At 35.6% G+C, this 19,665-nt stretch overlaps 2 protein-coding genes across 2 annotated transcripts; both read right to left on the reverse strand.

Moving 5' to 3' along the window:
* Positions 1-71: 71 nt before the first annotated feature.
* On the reverse strand, positions 72-1,360 carry LOC115954670 (F-box/kelch-repeat protein At3g06240-like). The gene has a single exon (XM_031072591.1). It carries the CDS (start codon positions 1,316-1,318, stop codon positions 269-271), a length of 1,050 nt encoding a protein of 349 aa, XP_030928451.1. The 5' UTR covers positions 1,319-1,360; the 3' UTR covers positions 72-268.
* Positions 1,361-11,550: 10,190 nt separating this feature from the next.
* Positions 11,551-12,782, reverse strand: LOC115954523 (F-box/kelch-repeat protein At3g06240-like). Its single transcript, XM_031072394.1, has one exon. The coding sequence runs from the start codon at positions 12,757-12,759 to the stop codon at positions 11,635-11,637; it is 1,125 nt and encodes a 374-aa protein (XP_030928254.1). The 5' UTR covers positions 12,760-12,782; the 3' UTR covers positions 11,551-11,634.
* Between the last annotated feature and the right edge of the window lie 6,883 nt (positions 12,783-19,665).

Here is a 19,665-nt window from a genome sequence, read left to right on the forward strand (position 1 = left end):
TAAAAGTATTTGTAAATATACAGAATTTTCTTTAAACGATACACATGGTCTACAACATATTTCTTCTAGTATTTGAACCCAAAGTTTTGAAAGTCTATTGAAACATAATGAGAACGTGGAATTAGTACAATTACAATGTAAGAAGTAACCACATGTCACCAACAAGCCCCAAATCTCAAGAAGCAAGCTAAAGAACTCTTAAGAATCAGCAGAAATACTTAATAACATTCAAAATCAGAAAACACAACAAAACAAACATAGACCACCTTCAAACTATTGCAGAAAATTTGGGCGAGACAAGGCTTTCCACATATGTATCTGCATAAAACCAAAACGGAATGTCGACTACCTCAAAATTCTTGCACGTCCCATCTTTTGGATTACACAGAACCAGCTCGTTCCCGTTCTCGTTCTCGTTCTCGTTCCCATCGATTGTCATCAAGATCTTGGATTTTTTCCACAAACACAACGGCTTCACCTCATAACACGGGTCCACGACCAAAATCTTAGTCCAAGAATTTCCCACACCGTACTCCTTCATGACCCAAATATCTCGACGCCTTAGGCCAAAGACAAGATCCATCAAACAAAGGCACCCTTTCAAAGACCCAGTGCTGAAACCCGACACAGAAATTGCCGGTACCGGCATTTCTAGAATCGTATCGGTTTCTAAATCAAAGGCGGCGATGACGCACTCACCTCCGCTGCGACGCTTGAATACCCAGTGGAGAGCGCCGTTGAGATGAGTCCCACATGGAAGTGAGCCCTCCCATACCTCGTAGTGGAAGCCCTCGACCAATTTCCACGTGCTGGTTTTCAGCGAAAACACAGCCACGAGAGGTGCGTTGACGGCCTTGACGAGCTTGTAATCGTCGATAGAGGGAGTGTAACCGAACCCATATGCCAAAATAGCGTGATCGAACCCGTAAGGAGTCGGGGCATCGGGTATTCGGGCAGACTCGTGGGTAGCCGGGTTGAAAACGAAGAAGGTGTTGGGTTGAGACCTAAGGCAGAGGAGGCCGTTGCAAGAACCGATAATTGCAATCGAGAGTTGGTGGTTTTGGTCGAGAGGGAAATAATCGAGAGCGACGGCGACGACGTCGTTTTCGAAAGAGGTTTCGTGGTCAATGGAGTAGAGAGAATTGCCGGAGGCTAAGATGAGTCGCTTGAATTGGGCGCGGTGGAGGTGGGTTTTGACGAAATCGGGATGAGAGATGAGAGTGCGCCATGGCTTGGAGACGCACTTGAATCGGCAGAGAGACTTGACCGGCAGTCGGGACAGTATGTCTACGATGAGTTCACGCGGCAGGTTCGACATTTTCAGCTGCAGAGCAGCGTGCGTGTGAATGTGTATTTATGTTCTTACCACTAATGCCACGAGCATAAATTAAAAGATTATCCGTTCGTTTTGGTCCCATTTATTTTTATTGAAATTGAAAATTGAAAATTGAAAATATTGTAACAAATAATTTTTAAATATGTGTATATTTATGTTCTTACCACAAATGCCATGAGCGTAAATTAAAAGATTATCAATTCGTTTGGGTACAATTTATTTTTGCTGAAATTGAAAACTGAAAATATTATAGCAAAATAATTTTTAAATGTATAAATAGTACCGTAAAACCCATTTTTAATATTTTTTTTTCGAATAAAGTGGCTGTGGGTCCTATAAACAGTACGTAAATAGTGCTGCTACAGTGCGTGAATAGTATTGTGAATAGTGATAAACAGTATTTTTTCTCAAAAAGCAGAAAATGCGTGAGGAAAAAAGAAAAAGAAAAAGAAAAAGAGGCTGAAAACATAAACGTGGAAACACAAATGCGGATCCAAACACTCACTCTACATAAAAGAAAAGAAAAGGAAATGAAATATTAATTGAAGATTCTGTTATTGACAAATACATAAAAGTTTTACAACTTAAATTATAAAAAATTTAATAAAAAAATTTAAATATATTAATAAAAAAAATAAAAACATACAAATATATTTCCTTCTATTAAAAAAATGAAAAGGAAAAAAGAAATTAATAAGAGATAAAATGAGAACAAAAAGAAGAGCTACTATACAGTGGTAGCTTTCGCTTCACATTGTGTCTTGGGTGGCCACATAACCATTCTAACTTGGAAAAAAATAATTATTATATATAAATTTTAAAAAATTCATGATTTTTTTATTCTTAAAAAAAAAATTGTCACCACCTAAATTCTTTTAGAGCTAACATAATTAAACTTTGAACAAAGTTTGGAAACAAATTTGATTGTAGTCTTGTAGACTAAGATAACAATTCCACTCAATTTTTTTTATTGTATGTGAATTTTGACAAATCCACTATTGGATTGCATTTTTTTTTTCCTAATATTTTCCATACTTGCAAAATTTAAAGAAAATCAAAGATCAATATCTATGTTATCAATTAAATGTTTAAATTTTGAATTTTTGTAGTCTAAAATTATATATAAAAATTAAGTTTATGGATTGAATATTAAATAACATCCAATTAGTATGAAATTTGATATGTTTTAAGAACATAAAGAACATACAATTCAATGGTTAGATTTTCAAAATACGTAGCCATGTTAATTTGTTTAGTGAAAGTTGTAGCTTTAGGCTATAACTAAGTTTGTAGCTAGATTTTGTTCTTAAACTTTGGTTCTCTTAACAATATATCAAGTCTTGACAAACAAAAAGAAAAGGCTCAAGACAAATTTTATTTAACTAAAATTTTGAAAGAGATGTAGTTTCTAGAATTGATAAAGAGACTATTATACAATGATTTCAAAATAAAAAATAAAATAAAAAAACACATTCCTAAGTGTGCGTTTGTTTGCACTTTTAGGAGCTGAAAATGCCCATATTACAAAAAGTTAAAGAAAAATTGCGTTTGGCTCAGCCCAAAACGCAACTTTTTGATAAAAGTTGCGTTTTGGGTCCAGGCAAAAAATGCGTTCAAAACGCGCAATATTTATGGACCGCAGGAGGTCCATAAATCAAAATGTGCATTCGCGTTTGAACTATTATCGTTGGGCTGATGGTGAATTACGAAAATACCCATAAAAATTCCAGTTCTCTCACGCCTGAAGCCTCACGCCCCTCATCTCATCTCTCTGCTCTCCCTTTGCACGAAGCTCCTCTCATGCCTCCCATCTCAAGCATAATCAAAATACAAACTCAAAAACATAATCTTAAAATTAATCAAACCACAACAATAAAAGCAAAAAAATTCTTGCTCTCATAAAACTGATATAATTTAAACAACAAATCTAAAATCAAAACAACAACAATAGCAAATCAAGAACGGAAAAAAAAAATTAGAACAACAATAAATGATCAAGAAAAAAAAAATAGAAGCCGATATGACCCCTGGTTGCATGCACTCTGTAGTGAGGAGGAGGAGCAGCGGTGGCGGTGTGGTGGAGGAAAGGCGATTTCTCCTCTCTCCATGTGTGTCTGTGTGTTTGAACTTTGAAGATAATGACACCAAAAAGGCAAGCAAGATTATGGAATCAAATATCACAAAGAGAGCTAGGGAATTTATGGAATCAAGTAGGAAAAAAAAAAAAAAGAGAGAGTTGGAGAGCTTCTAGAATCAAGTGGAAGTAAAGGAAAAAAAAAAAAAAAAGAAAAAGAAAGAATGAGGGAGCTTCTGGAAAGTGGAAGTAAAGAAAAAGAAAAAGGAAAGGATGTGGACAATGGTATACGTGTGTGATGGACAAAATGCAAGGAAAAAAAAAAAGGAAAAGGAAACGTATGGATGAAAGAAAGGCAAAGAATTAGAAATTACAATTTAAAAATATTACCACAATATTTTTACAATAAATTTTAAGTAATTAGCTAATATTGGTGAGTAAAAATATAATTTCAGTGATGGGTTCAAATTAGAACTACTAACAACTTTCCATATAAGATTTTGTTATGATTCTTGTAAAAGTATTGCAAAAAATATTGTGGATATAACATTTTTGTTGAAAAATATAATTGTTGAGAATGAATAGAAAAAGAATAAATAAATATTAAAAAAGAATAAATTTGATTATAAAATAAAAATTAAAAAAGTGGGTAGGAAAAAGATAAATGTCACTGTTGATTGTCCAAACAGTACAAAAATTTATCTAACCCGCTGGAGATGCTCTTATATATACATTGTCATTTTTGATAATTTATCCCTCAAATTGCCACTTTTATAAGTGCTAGCCAAACACTCAACTTTTTCAAAAAGCACTTTTTAACAACTTTTACAAAACATTCAGCTTTTTGAAAATGCACTTTTTCATTATGTACTTGTTGAAAACTCCACTTTTTCATTATGCACTTTTACAAAAAACTGAACCAAACTCACCCTAAAAGTAAATTGTAAGATTTTATGTATTTGTGTGTGTGTGTGTGTGTGTGTGTGTGTGTGTGTGTGTTTTTGTCAATATATGAAGTAATCTTTTTATTAAATTTTGTATAATTTAAATTTCTTGATAATCACATTAAAAAAATTTCCTAGAACCACCACTGCTACTATGATAGCAATGTCGAGGAAAGCAAAGTTGTTGGCTCCACTAAGGAGAACTCAGGGCCATAATGTCTCTCTTGATATCATTTTTTAGGAAAAATGAAATCATAAATTATTTTTATAGAATGAGTTTAATAAGTTACAAATTTGAATAATTAGGAGTTTTTTTTTTTTTTTTTTGAAAGGGATTTTTGTTGAATATTTTGTTCATTTGTTGTTGTTGGACTTTTGTTGTTGTTTTTTGGATTAATTTTTATTGTTGTTATTTGATTTTTTTATTTTTTGTTTAAGGGGGTTAAGGATTATGTTGGGGCCAAGTATTAATTTTTTTCATTTTTTATAAAAAATTTATGGTTGTTACCTCTGCCGTGCTCTCTGTGTTACACTCTGGCAAATACTTGAAGAAGATGAACTATACATACATTGCTTTGATACCAAAGAAGAACAACCCACAACTCATCTCAGTGTATAGGCCAATCAATTTGGGTAATGTGGTATATAGGATAGTCTCGAAAGTCTTGGCTAATAGAATAAAAAATCTACTCCCACAAATCATCTCTGATTCTCAGAGTGCCTTCATGCCAGATAGACTCATTACAGATAGTACAACTATTGCCTATGAGATGCTACACCAAATGCAGAATAGGCGAAGAGGGAAAGTGGGTCACATGGCTAGGAAGCTGGTCATTAGCAAAGCCTATGACCATTTGGAGTGGGATTTTCTCCGAAAGATAATGTTGAAGATTGGGGTGTCAAAGCAATGGGTTAATTGAGCAATGGAATCAGTCATAACGCCAACCTATTCAGTATTCATTAATGGTGAACCAAAATTATTTATCTCTCTGTCCAATGAGATTAGACAAGGTGACCTTCTCTTCTTGTATCTCTTTTTACTATGTGCTGAGGGATTATCATCATTGTTGCAAAAGGCTACAGAGACACACCAGATCAATGGGATCAGCTCCTATAAAGGTGGAGTTCAAATATCCCACTTACTCTTTGCAGATGATAGTCTCCTTTTATGTGAAGCTAAGACCACAAAATGCCAAAATTTGCTAAAAATTCTTGCACAATACAAAGAAGCCTCCGGTCAAGCTATAAATCAACAGAAGACATCTTTGTTTTTTAGCCATAATACACAACTAGAGGATAAGGCAGCAATCCAAGGCATGTTGGGGGCACAAATTATGACGGACTGTGAAAAATACTTGGGTTTGCCAATGGTTGGGGGTAAGTCTAGGGTGAGTACTTTCAAAGACATTCAAGAAATGATATCTAACCGGGTTATGAGCTGGAAGGAGAAGTTTATCTCTAAGGCTGGGAGGGAAGTCCTTATTGTTGCCCAAGTGATTCCCACTTACTCCATGAGTATCTTTAAGATCCCAAAGACCATTTGTGATGGGATTAACTTGGTGTTGGCCAAGTATTGGTGGGGACAAAAGAAGAAAAAAAAATCATTGGATTAATTGGGGTAAGTTATGCACTCTAAAAAATGGAGGAGGGATGGGTTTCCGCAATATCAATGCCTTCAACCTAGCAATGCTAGCAAAGCAAGCTTGGCGTCTACTTCATGGTATGCATTCACTTTTCTATCGTGTGTATAAAGCTTGATATTTCCCCACAGGCTCTCTCATGGATGTGAAGTTAGGGGATAATCCATCATATGTTTGGCAAAGTTTACCCCAAGCTAGAAACCTCATTAGGGACGGCTCCGTATGGCAAATTGGAGATGGAATGACTGTTGGTGTTGATAGCCATAAATGGCTACTCCGCCCCCCAAGTTTTTGACCTGGAGCAGACCGGTTTATGAAGGTGAGTGCTTTGTTTGACGCGGATTATCGACAATGGGATAGAGCAAAAATCCCAGCCATGTTCTACAACTCCACTAGGGACGATATTCTGAAGATCAACCTGGGTAATACTAACAGAAGAGACAAGCTTTGTTGGAATGAAAATAAGTGAAGAACGTTTTCAGTCAAGACAGCATATCAGGTGGCCCTCCGTTTGAGCAAACCTCCTTCAGATGAGCACTCTATGGCTAGCCAAGACAAACGCATGTGGAACAATGTGTGGACCTTAAACACCCCTGCTAAAGTTCAAATTTTCATTTGGCGAGCTTACTCTGATATCCTACCTACCTGAGCCAATCTCCTGTGATGCAAAGTCCAGATCGACCCGACGTGTACTTTCTGTGGGCAGAGTGACGAGACAAAATGCCATATTCTCTGGGAGTGTTCTTTGGCGCGTAACGTTTGGGCACTTGGTCAGGGTAAACTTCAGAAGAGTTGTTCGGTAATGCCAAGCTTCTGCTTCCTCACACATTCAATGATTGAGAGACTTTCCGCCAAAGAGTTGGAAAGCTGGGCAATGATTGCATGGTCCCTGCGGAACGCAAGAAACCGCTTCCATTTTGAGCAATGTCAAACCCAGCCCAATGCCATATTTAAAGCTGCAACGTCCCTGCTTGAAGAATACCAACGTCTAGCTTTAGCCCGTCAAACCCACTGACTCTCAGTGGCCTTTCGTTATAGTTGTTTTAGTTTCTTTTATTTTGTTTTTGATGTCTAGCTTTAGGGTTGCATACCACTGAGCTTGGCTGTTTGTACAGCCCTCAGGTTTATGAACTTGGTACTCTTTTTCTTATTTTTAATATACTTCTATCATTTCAGTCAAAAAAAAAAAAAAAATTGTTGCCTGTTAGTGATAGGGTAATTTTTTTTACACCTAATATTATTTAAATAATAACTATTTATTTTTTAAACGTCATTGACAAATTATTGGGAATACTTAAATATTTTTTACTATTATTATGCTAGCCCACAACCATTCATCTTTCCATCACAAAATTGAGCTACAAATGTAAAACACTATAAAACCCAATATTTTTGTAAAGCCTAAATTATTTATTAAGCAAGTTAAAATCTCATTCTTTCTAAAGCCCAAGAATTTTTATGCTTAGCAATATTTGAAAAACTCATGATTCAAATACATGGTAAAACAATTTTATCAATGGAATTCAAATCCATAATTAACGCTCATGATTCAAATACATGGCAAAATAATTTTATCAATGGAATTCAAATCCATAATTAAAATCCAAAATTCAAGTATGTGGCAAAACAATTTTATAAGTGGAATTCAAATCGATGAGATTTAATTTCATGAAAAATTATTTATCAAAAAGCTCAGTTCTCATTGACAATATAAAAAGTCCAATTCCCACTGGCAACATAAAAAAGCCCAGTTCCCATTAGTAATGTCAAAAAACCCAGTTCTCACTGGTAATATTAAAAACCTAATTTACATTAGCACTATTTTATTAAAAGCTCAAGATTATTAATACTTGGCAAGAATACTATGTCATAATTATTTCCCTTAAAAAATCCAATGATGAACAATGTTTCAATATTACTATAATCTATGGCAATCATCTTATGAGAGCTCATGGAAAGTTGTTTATCTTAAAACTATGATATTTATCTTATACCACTATAAACCCATGGAATTTATATAGAACCCATGGTCACTATTTATATCACAACATTCATAATATTTATTTTCAAATCTCAAGGTAACTAATCATCCTACAAGCTCACCATTTAAATTATAACATGATTCTCAGAAACCATAAACATAACTTAGGATATGGAATTCATCATTTCAAAAAAATAAGTAAATGTTATTTACAAAGGTGTTTTGAAGTAATTAAGCTTATGATTTGATTTTAAATATTACTACTCATTGCCCAAATATCCATCAAAACCCAAAACATTTACTAATAATAAGTGTCCATGAGAGATGAAAACCCATGGCAATGTGTCATTGATGTCCGTTTTGTAGGTCCAAATATACTATAAAAAGAGAACAAGCTCAAGAGGGGATGAACGCAACCCAACCCAGAGGGTCCAACCCACGTGAGCAAGCCCAATCCGAAGAACTCTAGTAAGCACAAAGAACTAAAATAGACAACCAGCCCCCATCTTGTTCATCCTTGACCAATGTCTAGCTGGAGGCCCCTACAAGATAGAATCAAGCCTTTGAGAATGAACTAGGGGCTATCACATCAACTTTCTGTCACCCTCTACCTGATGTGAACAAATGCCCAAAGGTTGTGACATCAGCTGAAGTCTAATGGGTGATGGAACTTCATCATTTCGCTCGAGAATATATCTCCAGTGGAAAGGGAGCTAAAACCAAGTTACCCAAATCTCAACAAATCAATGCTATAAATGTCAAAAATGTTCAAGAAATGGTTCATGTGTCAAGCCCATGAATCCTAAAAGGAAAATTTTGGGAACATGTGATTTGGAGGGTATAAAGGGATCTCCAACAGAACCCTCTAAAATGGGTTTAAACTTTGACATCTGGCTTGAGGTGTTGAATCCTACTTCCTAGGGTCTAAATCTCAGTTGTAGCACTAAGATTCCTTCTTGATACCTGTCTTAATCCTATTGGTTAAACTCAGCTTCAGAAATCTTGACATTTAATGCAAGATTACCCCAAATACTCACCATGTGTCATATTACCCAAAGAGGCAAAGTAGCCCCAAAAGAAAATCTCTCATTTATGGCTAAATTCTAGGATAATTAAGTCTGCTATCCAAGAATCTTAGTTCAACATTTACTTAACTGAGCTGGAATCTCTCTCTCCCTTCACACCATGCCAATTAATCCCTTTCTTCTCACTATGGAATCTTTAATTTTTACTTTTTGTTTTATTATTGAAGGATATAATGTATTTATAACAGTGTAATTCTTCCCTCATATTGATGTAATGATAATTGAAAGTACAATAAATCCCCCTGACCAAGACACACAAGGACTTCCAGAAGTAAGCACTTTCTTAAATCTATTTAATAATTGAACTGCGAGACTTTAAGTGTAATTTCACCCTATCGCTGGAGAATTTATTTTTCTTGTATTATCAAAACAGGATCTTACATACTAATTAACTATTGTGAAGTGTTTTTATTGGGCTTTTGATGCTATTTTGTCAAAGTGCAGCCTTTATTTCTTGCTTGGATAGACTCATCACCACATCGAAAGCTTTTGGACATCATCTCAAGAGCCCATCGTTGAGTTTTGGGTTGGTTTTTCCATATTTTATTTAGAGGAATCAATTTCCCCCTCAACAGTTAGTTATAGTTATCAAAATTAAAATAGAGGAGTCAATTTGGATTATGAACAATACTTAAACCACATGCGTCAACAACATAAAATTGAGAGCATAAGGCTCTTTCGTTTTGACCTCCTTTTTATAATTAACTTGTTATTTTGCTTAAAAACATATAGAGAAATTTTATTTTAATTTTCAAATTATTGCTACATAAATTTATTTATTTTGGGTAAACGCTCCATAATCTTGATTTTATGAGTAAAATTATTCATAAACTTTTTTTGTTTTTAAGAAACAAACACACACAAGGGAGAGGAAAAAGGATTCTAATACAAAAACACACCACAACTCTCCTAAAAAACCATGGTAACTTTTAAGGGAACTATTCATAAACTTGATTTACAAATAAAAGTATTCTAAAAAGTAGCTTCTTTACTTTCTTACCATAAAAGATCTTTTTTTTTTCTTTTTCTTTTTTCTTTTGGTTAATAAGAACCATAAAAGATCTCTAATTTACTAGGAAAGCATTAAAATCATAAAAATATAAAATAAAATAAGGAAATAACAACTTCAAATTTGAAAATTTAAAAGTTACGGTGAGAATATAAAAATTGACAGACTATTAAAATTAAATTAAGGACAAAGTTTAGCTACAAAATTTGTTATAACCTAAGGCTACAACCTTACTCAATATTTTTTTATTGGAGGTGAATTTTAACAAATCTACCATTGGATTACATTTTCTTTTTATATCCTTCATGTTTGCAAAATTTCTAGAAAATTAAAGATCAATAGCTATGTCATCAATAGATTGTTTAAATTATAAGTTTTTATAGTTTAAAATTATTCTCCATGCTTGCAAAGTTTTTGTATTTATTCTCCTATTATAGAATATATTAGGGTATTATGTATTGAGCTATTACTTTTAAAAAATAGGTTTCTTTTTGAGGGTTGAGTTGAGACATCTAAGTGGTGTGAGTGAGCAAGACAAGATACTTGTAAGTGGTGTCAACGAATCAATGGCTTGTTTTAATTATAGCATGTGCAGATTGTAATGAAATTGGGGCACGTACTGATTCAGTCGTTTTGGGGGTGGAATATTTAGCAGTTCACCCCTTAACCAAAATGGAATAATATATCAAACACAAGAAATACTGAAATTATAAATTTACTAATAAGTTTAAGAGAAGCTGATGTAATTTAGTAGCTGCAACTACTACAACATTATCAAGGCCAAAATGGCCAAATGGCCATAAAATCCTAACTACGTAGTTTGTAGTTCTGGTTCCCAAACTATATTTTTTACTAGCATCTCGAGTTTAAAAAACTCGATTTAGGGTGTATAAATCGAGTTTTTGCGACTCAATTTTTATGAGTTGTTCACATCTGATGTGGCACTTTTTCCAGGTGGCATCTACAAGAAAATCGAGTCTCTAAGACTCAATTTCTAACCCAAAAATAATATTATTAATGACCCAAAATGCAGAAACAGCAAATAACGCGGAAAGAAAGAAAAAAAAAAAGAAAAGAAGAAGAAATGGAGATGGAGCTCAAGCCGACCCAGGCCGCACGCGACCCAAGCCGCCGCGTGACCCAGGTCGCCCCGCGACCCTTGTTTCTATTTTTGGGTTTTTTTTTTTTTCCTTCTCTGATGAAGACATATTCTTCTTTGGGTTTTTTTTTTTTTTTTTTCTTTCTTCACTGATGAACACATTTTTTGTTGTTGTGGTTTTCTTCACTGATGCCACGTGGAAAAAGTGCCACGATTTATAGACCCTAAATCGAGTCTCTTAAACTCGAAATGCTAGTAAAAAATATAGTTTGGAAAACAGAACTACTAACTACATAGTTAGGATTTTGGCCCATTATCAAATTCAAACTGCAAACTCATAATCAGAAACACAAACAAAACTACTCAAAATTACTTTTCTTTTTGGCGATAACTGGCAAGGTCACAAGGCTTTCTAAGACATTATCACAGTATAACATATTATCAAATTCAAACTGCAAACTCATAATCAGAAACACAAGCAAAACGATTCAAGTTTACTTTTCTTTTTTGTGATAACTGGCACAGTCACAAGGCTTTCCACATATGAATCCGCATAAAACCTATCCGGAATGCCAGCCACTTCAAAATTCTTGCATGTACCATCCTTGGGATCAAACAGAACCAACTCCTTCTTGTCCTTGGCGATCAAAATCTTGGAATTCTTCCACAAACACAACGGTTTTGCCACAAGAAACGGGTCTTCAACCAAAATCTTGGTCCAAGACTCTGCCACTCCATACTCCTTCATAACCCAGAAATATCCACGCCTTAGACCATCCTCACGATGCATCAAACATAGACTCCCATTCACAACCCCTGTGCTAAAACCCGACACGGCGGTTTCGGGCACCTGCATGAACCCCCTCTTATCGGTTTCCAAATTGAAAACGCCAATGATGCACTTGCCTCCAGTACTGTGAAGTTTGAAGACCCAATGGAGAGAACCATTGAGAGATGTCGCAGGTGGAAGTGGGTCCTTCTCGCCCTGAATTGGATTCCGGTAAAAATGGCCAGGCCTTGTTGGGTTCTCCGGATCCTGGTAAAGAAAGCCACTCCTCGTATTCCAGTCACCGTCTCTCAGAGAAAACACACCAATGGCAGGCGAGGGCGCGGCCTTGACGAGCTTGTAATCGTCAATGGAGGGCGCGTAACCGAACCCGTAACCAATGGCAGCAGACGAGCCTCCAAACCCGATTGAAGCGTAGGGTAATCGGGTGGACTGGTGGGTCGTTGGGTTGAATATGAAGAAGATGTCGGGTTGAGTCATAATGCAGACTAGGCCATTGCAAGACCCGATAATCTGAACCGCGTGGGGTTGAGGTTTTGGGTTTTGGGTTTGGTCGCGAGGGTAGTGGAGATCGACTGCGGCTGCGAGGTCGTCGGTTTCGTGGTCGATGGAGTAGAAGGAGTTGGCGGAGGATAGGAGGATTCGGCGGAATTGGGCGCGGTGGAGATGGGTTTTGACGAAATCAGGATGAGAGATGAGAGTGCACCATGGCTTGGAGACGCACTTGAATCGAGAAAGAGACTTCGCGGGAAGGTGTGGCAGTATGTCTGCGATGAGTTCCGGCGGCAGGTTCGAATTCGACATTTTGCTTTCTTCCTTCAACTGAGAATAGGTGTTGAGTCGTGTGATCATTGATCTGATGATACTCATATATAGGTGTGAGTCGTGTAGCCCTCAAACCCTAAAACCCATTCACAAAAAAATAAATAAACCCACCCACGCCCTACCCTAAAACCCTTTTTAATTTTTAATTTTTTTTATATAAAAAATATATATATCGTCCTCTAAAGCTTTTTTTTTTTCTTCAGAGAAGCTCTTCTAAAGCTATATCTTAGACCACTTGAGTGTATAATAGAAAAATGAATGTTTACACGATTTTGTTTAAAAATAACCCACATTGTATGATTGTGTAAATTTGCAAATTTATTACAGTAATCTTGTTATCTAAATTCATTATTTTGCATTTAGTTTTTTATTATTTCTTTACATATCTCAAGGATGAAAAAAAAAAATAGATGATGATTTTTTGTTTTTTTAAAGTTTCAACCTATAGCGTTCGCTCTTAATGATATTTTTTATTATCATACTAAGACACCAATTGGTTTTTGGTGTAAGCAATGATTGAATGTTAGATCTCTTATTCAACCATCAAAGACTTGACCGGTTGAGCTAATTGGAACTTACAATTGATGATGATTGTTGTATGTGAAGAAAAATAAACAATTAAAAAAAATTATATTTTAATGAAATGTTATGTAAAATATATAGTCTATAAGGAATTTTGAAAAGTGAAGATGTAAAAATAGGAAAAGTAGAAGATAAGAATTTTTGTACAAACTAATGCGAATGCTCTTAGGTTTTTTTTTTACAAAGGTTATCTTTTTCTTTTTCTTTTTTTACCAAATATTACAACCCTATAATAGTTAGGAATTGGATTTTTTTTAAAAGGAAAATTGTTAACTTTATTATGACATAAAAGCATAAATTACATTTTGAAAAAGAGTTAATTTGTTCTAAAAAAATAAAAAATCTCTTAAATCCAAGTAATGAAACCGTCAATACTTAATGTGTATGTTTTGCTAACACATGAGCTTGCGAGACCAAAAAAAAAAAAAAAAAAACTGCCCCATTATCTATCAAGATGAGAAAAATCAACTTTATGAAACTCGTGAATGGAGTGTGCGCCATATATCACCTATGCACCTAAGGATGGTGGAGGAGTTTGCCACAACAATGCATATTTGGGCATTAAAATAATTACAATATGTTCGGACCCATTCTTGATTCTCCCATTATTTTTAGAAAGGATAAAGGATCCCTGAGTCACTAGGTATCTTAAGTCTTAACCCAATTTTTTTCACAGCTAGTCTTCTGATTACCAAGCAATTGATTAAAAGTTTTTCAATATAATTTTCTTCGGCTGAGATTTGAAGTTTTCAGGTTACTCTTTTAGTTTTCTCAAGTAGGGAGGCATTTTCTCCTGATATTTTTTAGTCAACCTTTTTGCTACATCAGCTTTAGCCAAGAGCATTCACATCAAGGGTTTTAAAATTTAGCATTTAGTATCTCAAAAATCCATTTTATAACATTTAACAACTCATTTTATAATACACTCAACATCAAAACTTCTATTTATTTTACAACTTCATTTAAATATTATTTATTTATTCTTTTTTATTCTTTTTTTGTTTTTATTTTTTTTATCCTCCCCCTCTTGGTCTCACTGTCTCTCTCTCCCTCTCTGTCTCTCTCTCTTTCTCAGCCCAGAAATCCTACCCACTGCTAGCCACCAGCCACCACAATTCCAACAACCACCACAACGATTAGAGACCCACGTCGATCAACTCGATGATCCATGCCAAACTCCTAGCCAATGACCCACGCCGATCTCCCCTCAATGCCAATGCCCACACCGATCCGAGACCCACGAACCCACCAAGTTACAAAATCAAATCACCCCGCTGAAATCAAAACACATAACCTAGACCCATGAAATCAAACCATAGAACCTAGACCCATGAACCTAGAGCCACAAAATCAAATCACCCTGCTGGACCACAACCATCGACGGACCACCAAGAACAAACAAAGGCATGGGAGAGAGAAGAGAGAAGTGAGAGAGGAAAGAGAAGAGAGAAGGGAGAAAAGAGAGAGCTGGTGATAATTTAAAAAAAAAAAAAAATTACAATCTAGCTACAGTGAGCTTTATCAATAACAGCTCACTGTAGCTGAGTGTTAAATATTTTAGCATTTAGCATCTTTATTGTAGGTATGTTTTTATGATTTGAGGTGTTAAAAATGCTAAAAAAATAGCATTTAGCATTTTTAAAATGCTCTTATCATTCTCCATGTCATTCAACTTCTTAACAGACAACTTTGAGATTTTCTGTTGTATAGTATATTCCTTAAAAAGTTTATTTATAGGCTACCTAAAGTCCATCATCATTATTAGTCTCCTGCTTCCTAGACTCTTGACTACTACTCTTTAACGAAGGCAATAAAGGTTAGCTGTCAAGAAAATCATTTGATTTCTCACTATCAGGCTCATCACTCAATGTCAGATTCATTGCCTTTCCTTTGGTCCTTAAAAATTTTGGACATATTACCAGCTCAATTATGTCCAAATCTAGAACACCATGACATTTGATTGCCTATGTATTTTTCTCATTGCCCTTATAAACCCTTTTGTTTTTAGCATTGGTACTGGATCATTTTGGGCTTAGAAGTAGTTCTCCAAAGTTATCTTTCTTCCTAGGTTTGGGAAACTGTCAAAACTTCTTAGTAAACATGGCTAAGTCCTCATCATTCAACCAGTATTCATTTTGAAGGGAATAAATCCAAAATTCCCAACCTGTGAGAAACAAAAATATATATATATATATATATATAAAACATATGCCAAACAAAACAATCACACGCACAAAACAATATTTACGTGGTTTGGCAATTTGCCTTCGTCTACGGAGTTGCAAGGATTTCACTATTATTAGGGGAAAATATAAAGTGCAGCTACATTGTTTTTAGTCTCTCAAGAATGACAACCACAAAAAAACCTAATCACCAAAAAACGGTTTCTATATCCTACGCACAGGATTCACAATGGGCTAGGCCCAAGCTAGAGCTCCATGGACTAAGCCTTAGTAAATCTCCCATTAAAAACCATGCAACATTATTTGGGTCGGGTCGGGTCGTCAACCGAATCAAACACAACTAGGCTCCACAAAACTCAACAAATCTCCCACTTGGAGACTAGTTCAATCACCAACATCAACCGCAATCCTCCAAAAACAATCCTTCATCCCTACAACTCATCCTTCTATCCTCAAGCTAGAAGGCCAACTGAAACTGCACACAGCTTCAGCTTCTCAATAGTGACACCGTTGGTCAACATGTCTGCCGGATTCTTAGATCCACAAATCTTCTCAAGTATTACCAACTTATCTTCAATAAGGTAACGGATAAAATGGTATTTTGTCTATATATGCTTCGACTTTGAATGAAAAGCCGAATTTTTAACAAGAAAGATTGCACTCTGACCTTCATTGTGTAGAATGCTCATCTCCTGCTTCTTACCCAATTCATCTAAGAAATCATGTAACCAAATCATCTCCTTTCCAGCTTCAGTTGCTGCAACATACTCAGTTTTTGTAGTAGACAAAATAACAATTTTTTGTAGATTTGAAACCCATGATATAGCTGTACCACCTAGAGTAAATACAAACCCAGTAGTACTTTTTCTACTATCAATATCACCAGCAAAATCAACATCTATATAACTCTGCGGTTTCAAACTTGCACCTGTGAAGTAAAGACATGTATCTGATGAACCCTTTAGATATCTCAGAATTCACTTAACTACCTCCCAATGCTGCTTTTCAGGCCTACTCATGAATCTGCTCACAACTCCCACTGCATGTGCAATGTCTGGCCTTGTACACACCATAGCATACATCAAGCTATCAATAGCTGAGGCATAAGGCACCTTGCTTATATGGTCCCTTTCTTCTTCTGTCTTCGGTGACTATTCTTTACTTAGTTTGAAATAACTACCCAAGGGTGTGCTCACCGGTTTAGCTTCATTCGTGTTGAACCTGCTGAGAGCTTTCTTCACATACTCTGACTGTGAAAGTTTCAATGTACCATTAGCCTTGTCTCTAATGATTCTCATACCAAGAATTTAATTTGCAACTCCCAAATCCTTCATTGCAAACTGTTTTGACAATTGCTTTTTCAGATTATTAATCTTCTCAATGCTAGACCCTACAATAAGCATATCATCCACATACAACAGTAATATAATGTAAGAATTGTCAAAAAAATTAACATAGCAATAGTGATCAGCTTCACATCTCTTGAATCCAATTCTATGCATAAAATTGTCAAATTTCTTGTACCACTGTCTAGGAGCTTGTTTTAGGCCATACAAGCTCTTTCTCAGCTTGCAGACTAGATTCTCTTATCCCTAAACAATGAACCCTTCTGGCTGAATCATGTAAATGTTTTCCTCCAAGTCACCAAGAAGGAATGTTATCTTCACATCTAACTGCTCAAGATGTAAGTTTTCTACAGCCACCATTCCCAGTACCAGTCTAATTGTTGACATCTTCACAACTGGAGAAAATATCTTTGTGTAGTCAGTGCGCTCCTTCTATTGGAACCCTTTAATAACTAATCTGGCCTTGTAACGTTTGCTAACATCATGCTCATTTTTTATTCTGTATATCCACTTGTTGTGTGAAGTCTTCTTTCCTACTGGCAATTCAGTCAGTTCCCATGTCTGATTCCTCAACAAGGAATCCATCTCATTCTTCATGACTAACTCCCACTTGCTTGAATTCTCATCTTGCAAGACTTTATCATAACACTTTGGCTCACCACCATCAGTCAACAGGAGATAATTTAGAGTGGGTGAATAACCCTGTTGAGGTCTAATGTTCTTGGAAGATCTACGGACTTCAGCTACAAATGTACTCTGATCTACCTATGAATTTACATTCTCCTTATCTTCTTCACCCATTTTTTGGACAGTACTTTCAGTCAATTCATCTAAGTTGACAAACTCAGATTTATTTTGATCTATCTCTGTAACATCTGGCACTACAGTTGACTTGTCCTTATACATAATCTGTTCATTAAATATCACATTTCTACTTCTGATGAATTTCCTGTTTTGTTCATCCCAAAACCTATAGCCAAATTTCTTATCACCATAGCCAATAAAAAAACATATTTTAGATTTTGCATTAAGTTTACTATGAGTATCAGAATCAATATGAATATAAGAAACATAACCAAAAACTTTTAAATATGAAAACTTTACCTCTTTACCACTCCAAACCTTCTCAGGAAGTCTAAACTCCATGGAAACTGATGATCCTCGGTTTTTCAGGTAAACTGCAGTGCTAACAGCATCAGTCCAGAAAGTTTTTTGTAGTCCAGCATGCAACCTCATACTCCTAGCACGCTTATTAAGAGTTTTATTCATGCACTCAGCCACACCATTCTTCTGTGATGTCCCAGGAATGGTCTTCTCCATCTTAATTCCCTGTGCAGCACAATACTCAGTGAACCCTCTATCTATATACTCTTCTACATTATCTGACCTCAAACATTTTACTTTCAAACCTGTTTCTGTCTCAACCATGGCTTTCAACTTCTTAAAAGTTTCAAATACATCAGATTTATTTTTCAAAAAATAAACTCATACCTTTCTACTTGAGTCATCAATAAAAATGATGTAGTACCTTGAACCTCCAAGGGATGCAACCAAAGAAGGCCCCCACAAATCAATGTGTACTAATTCTAATTTTTCAGCTTTCGATGTCCTGCCAGTTTTCATGAAGCTCACCTTTTTCTGCTTTCCTAAGATGCAACTTTCACACATGTTAAAATCAATGGACTTCAATTCTGGTAGTTTTCCTTTTGACAGCAGTATCTTCGTCCTTTTCTCACTTATGTGACTAAGTCTGCGGTGCCATAAGCTTGTATCAGTACTTGCATCAGCAACTACAATTGTGTCTCTTGGACTTGAGGTCATATATAGAGTACCAATCTTCTTTCCACAAGCCAATACCCTAGCTCCCTTTGTAACCTTCCAAGTACCACTAACAAATAGTATTGCATGTCCTTCATCATTAAGTTGTCCAACAGAAATCAGATTCCTTCTCAGGTCAGGAATATGTCGAACCTTCTCCAATAACCAAACAGATCCATTGGGTAACAATATTCGGACGTCTCCCATACCTACAACATCCAAGGCTGAACTATCAGCCAAATACATCTTACCAAAATCACCTGCAACATAATTTTGTATGATTTCTTGGTGTGGAGTGGTATGAAACGAAACTCCTGAGTCCAAAACTCAATCATCAAATGGACTTTCTACTACAAGAAATAATGCATCCCGTACCTCTTCTGTTACAACATTTGCAGAATCATCTTTACTATTCTTTTTAGGACTTTTGCATTGTCTTCGAAAGTGACATGTTTTCCCACAGTTCCAGCATTGTACTTGTTGGTCTGATCTAGATTTACTTTTGTTCTAATTAGAATTTCTGGATTTTGATCTGCCCTGATTTGAATTTCTGTCATTACCTCTGCCTCTTGTCTCAAGGTTTAGGACAGAACTAGATCCTGAGGTTTCCCCTGCATCTCTTTTGTGAATCTCCTTAACCAGAATTAAATCTCGTATATCATTGTACTTAAACTTTTTCTTTCCTGTAGAATTGCTTACTGTCATCCTCATTACCTCCCAACTATTTGGTAAAGAAGTCAAGACGATCAGAGCAGGAATCTCATCATCAAAATCAATTTCTACAAACGACAATTGATTTGTGATAGTGTTAAATTCGTTCAGATATTGTGCTATTGATGCATTCTCTGCCATCTTCAAATTGAACAGTTTCTTCATCAAATGCACCTTGTTGTTTACTGACGGCTTTTCATCCGTACCAGACAAAGCCTTCATCAGACCTGCTGTAGTCTTTTCCT

This window comes from Quercus lobata, chromosome 8 (assembly GCF_001633185.2).
Source record: "Quercus lobata isolate SW786 chromosome 8, ValleyOak3.0 Primary Assembly, whole genome shotgun sequence".
Taxonomy (NCBI): Eukaryota; Viridiplantae; Streptophyta; class Magnoliopsida; order Fagales; family Fagaceae; genus Quercus; species Quercus lobata.

Excerpts from the sequence above, each read along its gene's own strand:
- LOC115954670 (XM_031072591.1), bottom strand. The coding sequence starts at position 1,318 with ATGTCGAACCTGCCGCGTGAACTCATCGTAGACATACTGTCCCGACTG.
- LOC115954523 (XM_031072394.1), bottom strand. The coding sequence starts at position 12,759 with ATGTCGAATTCGAACCTGCCGCCGGAACTCATCGCAGACATACTGCCA.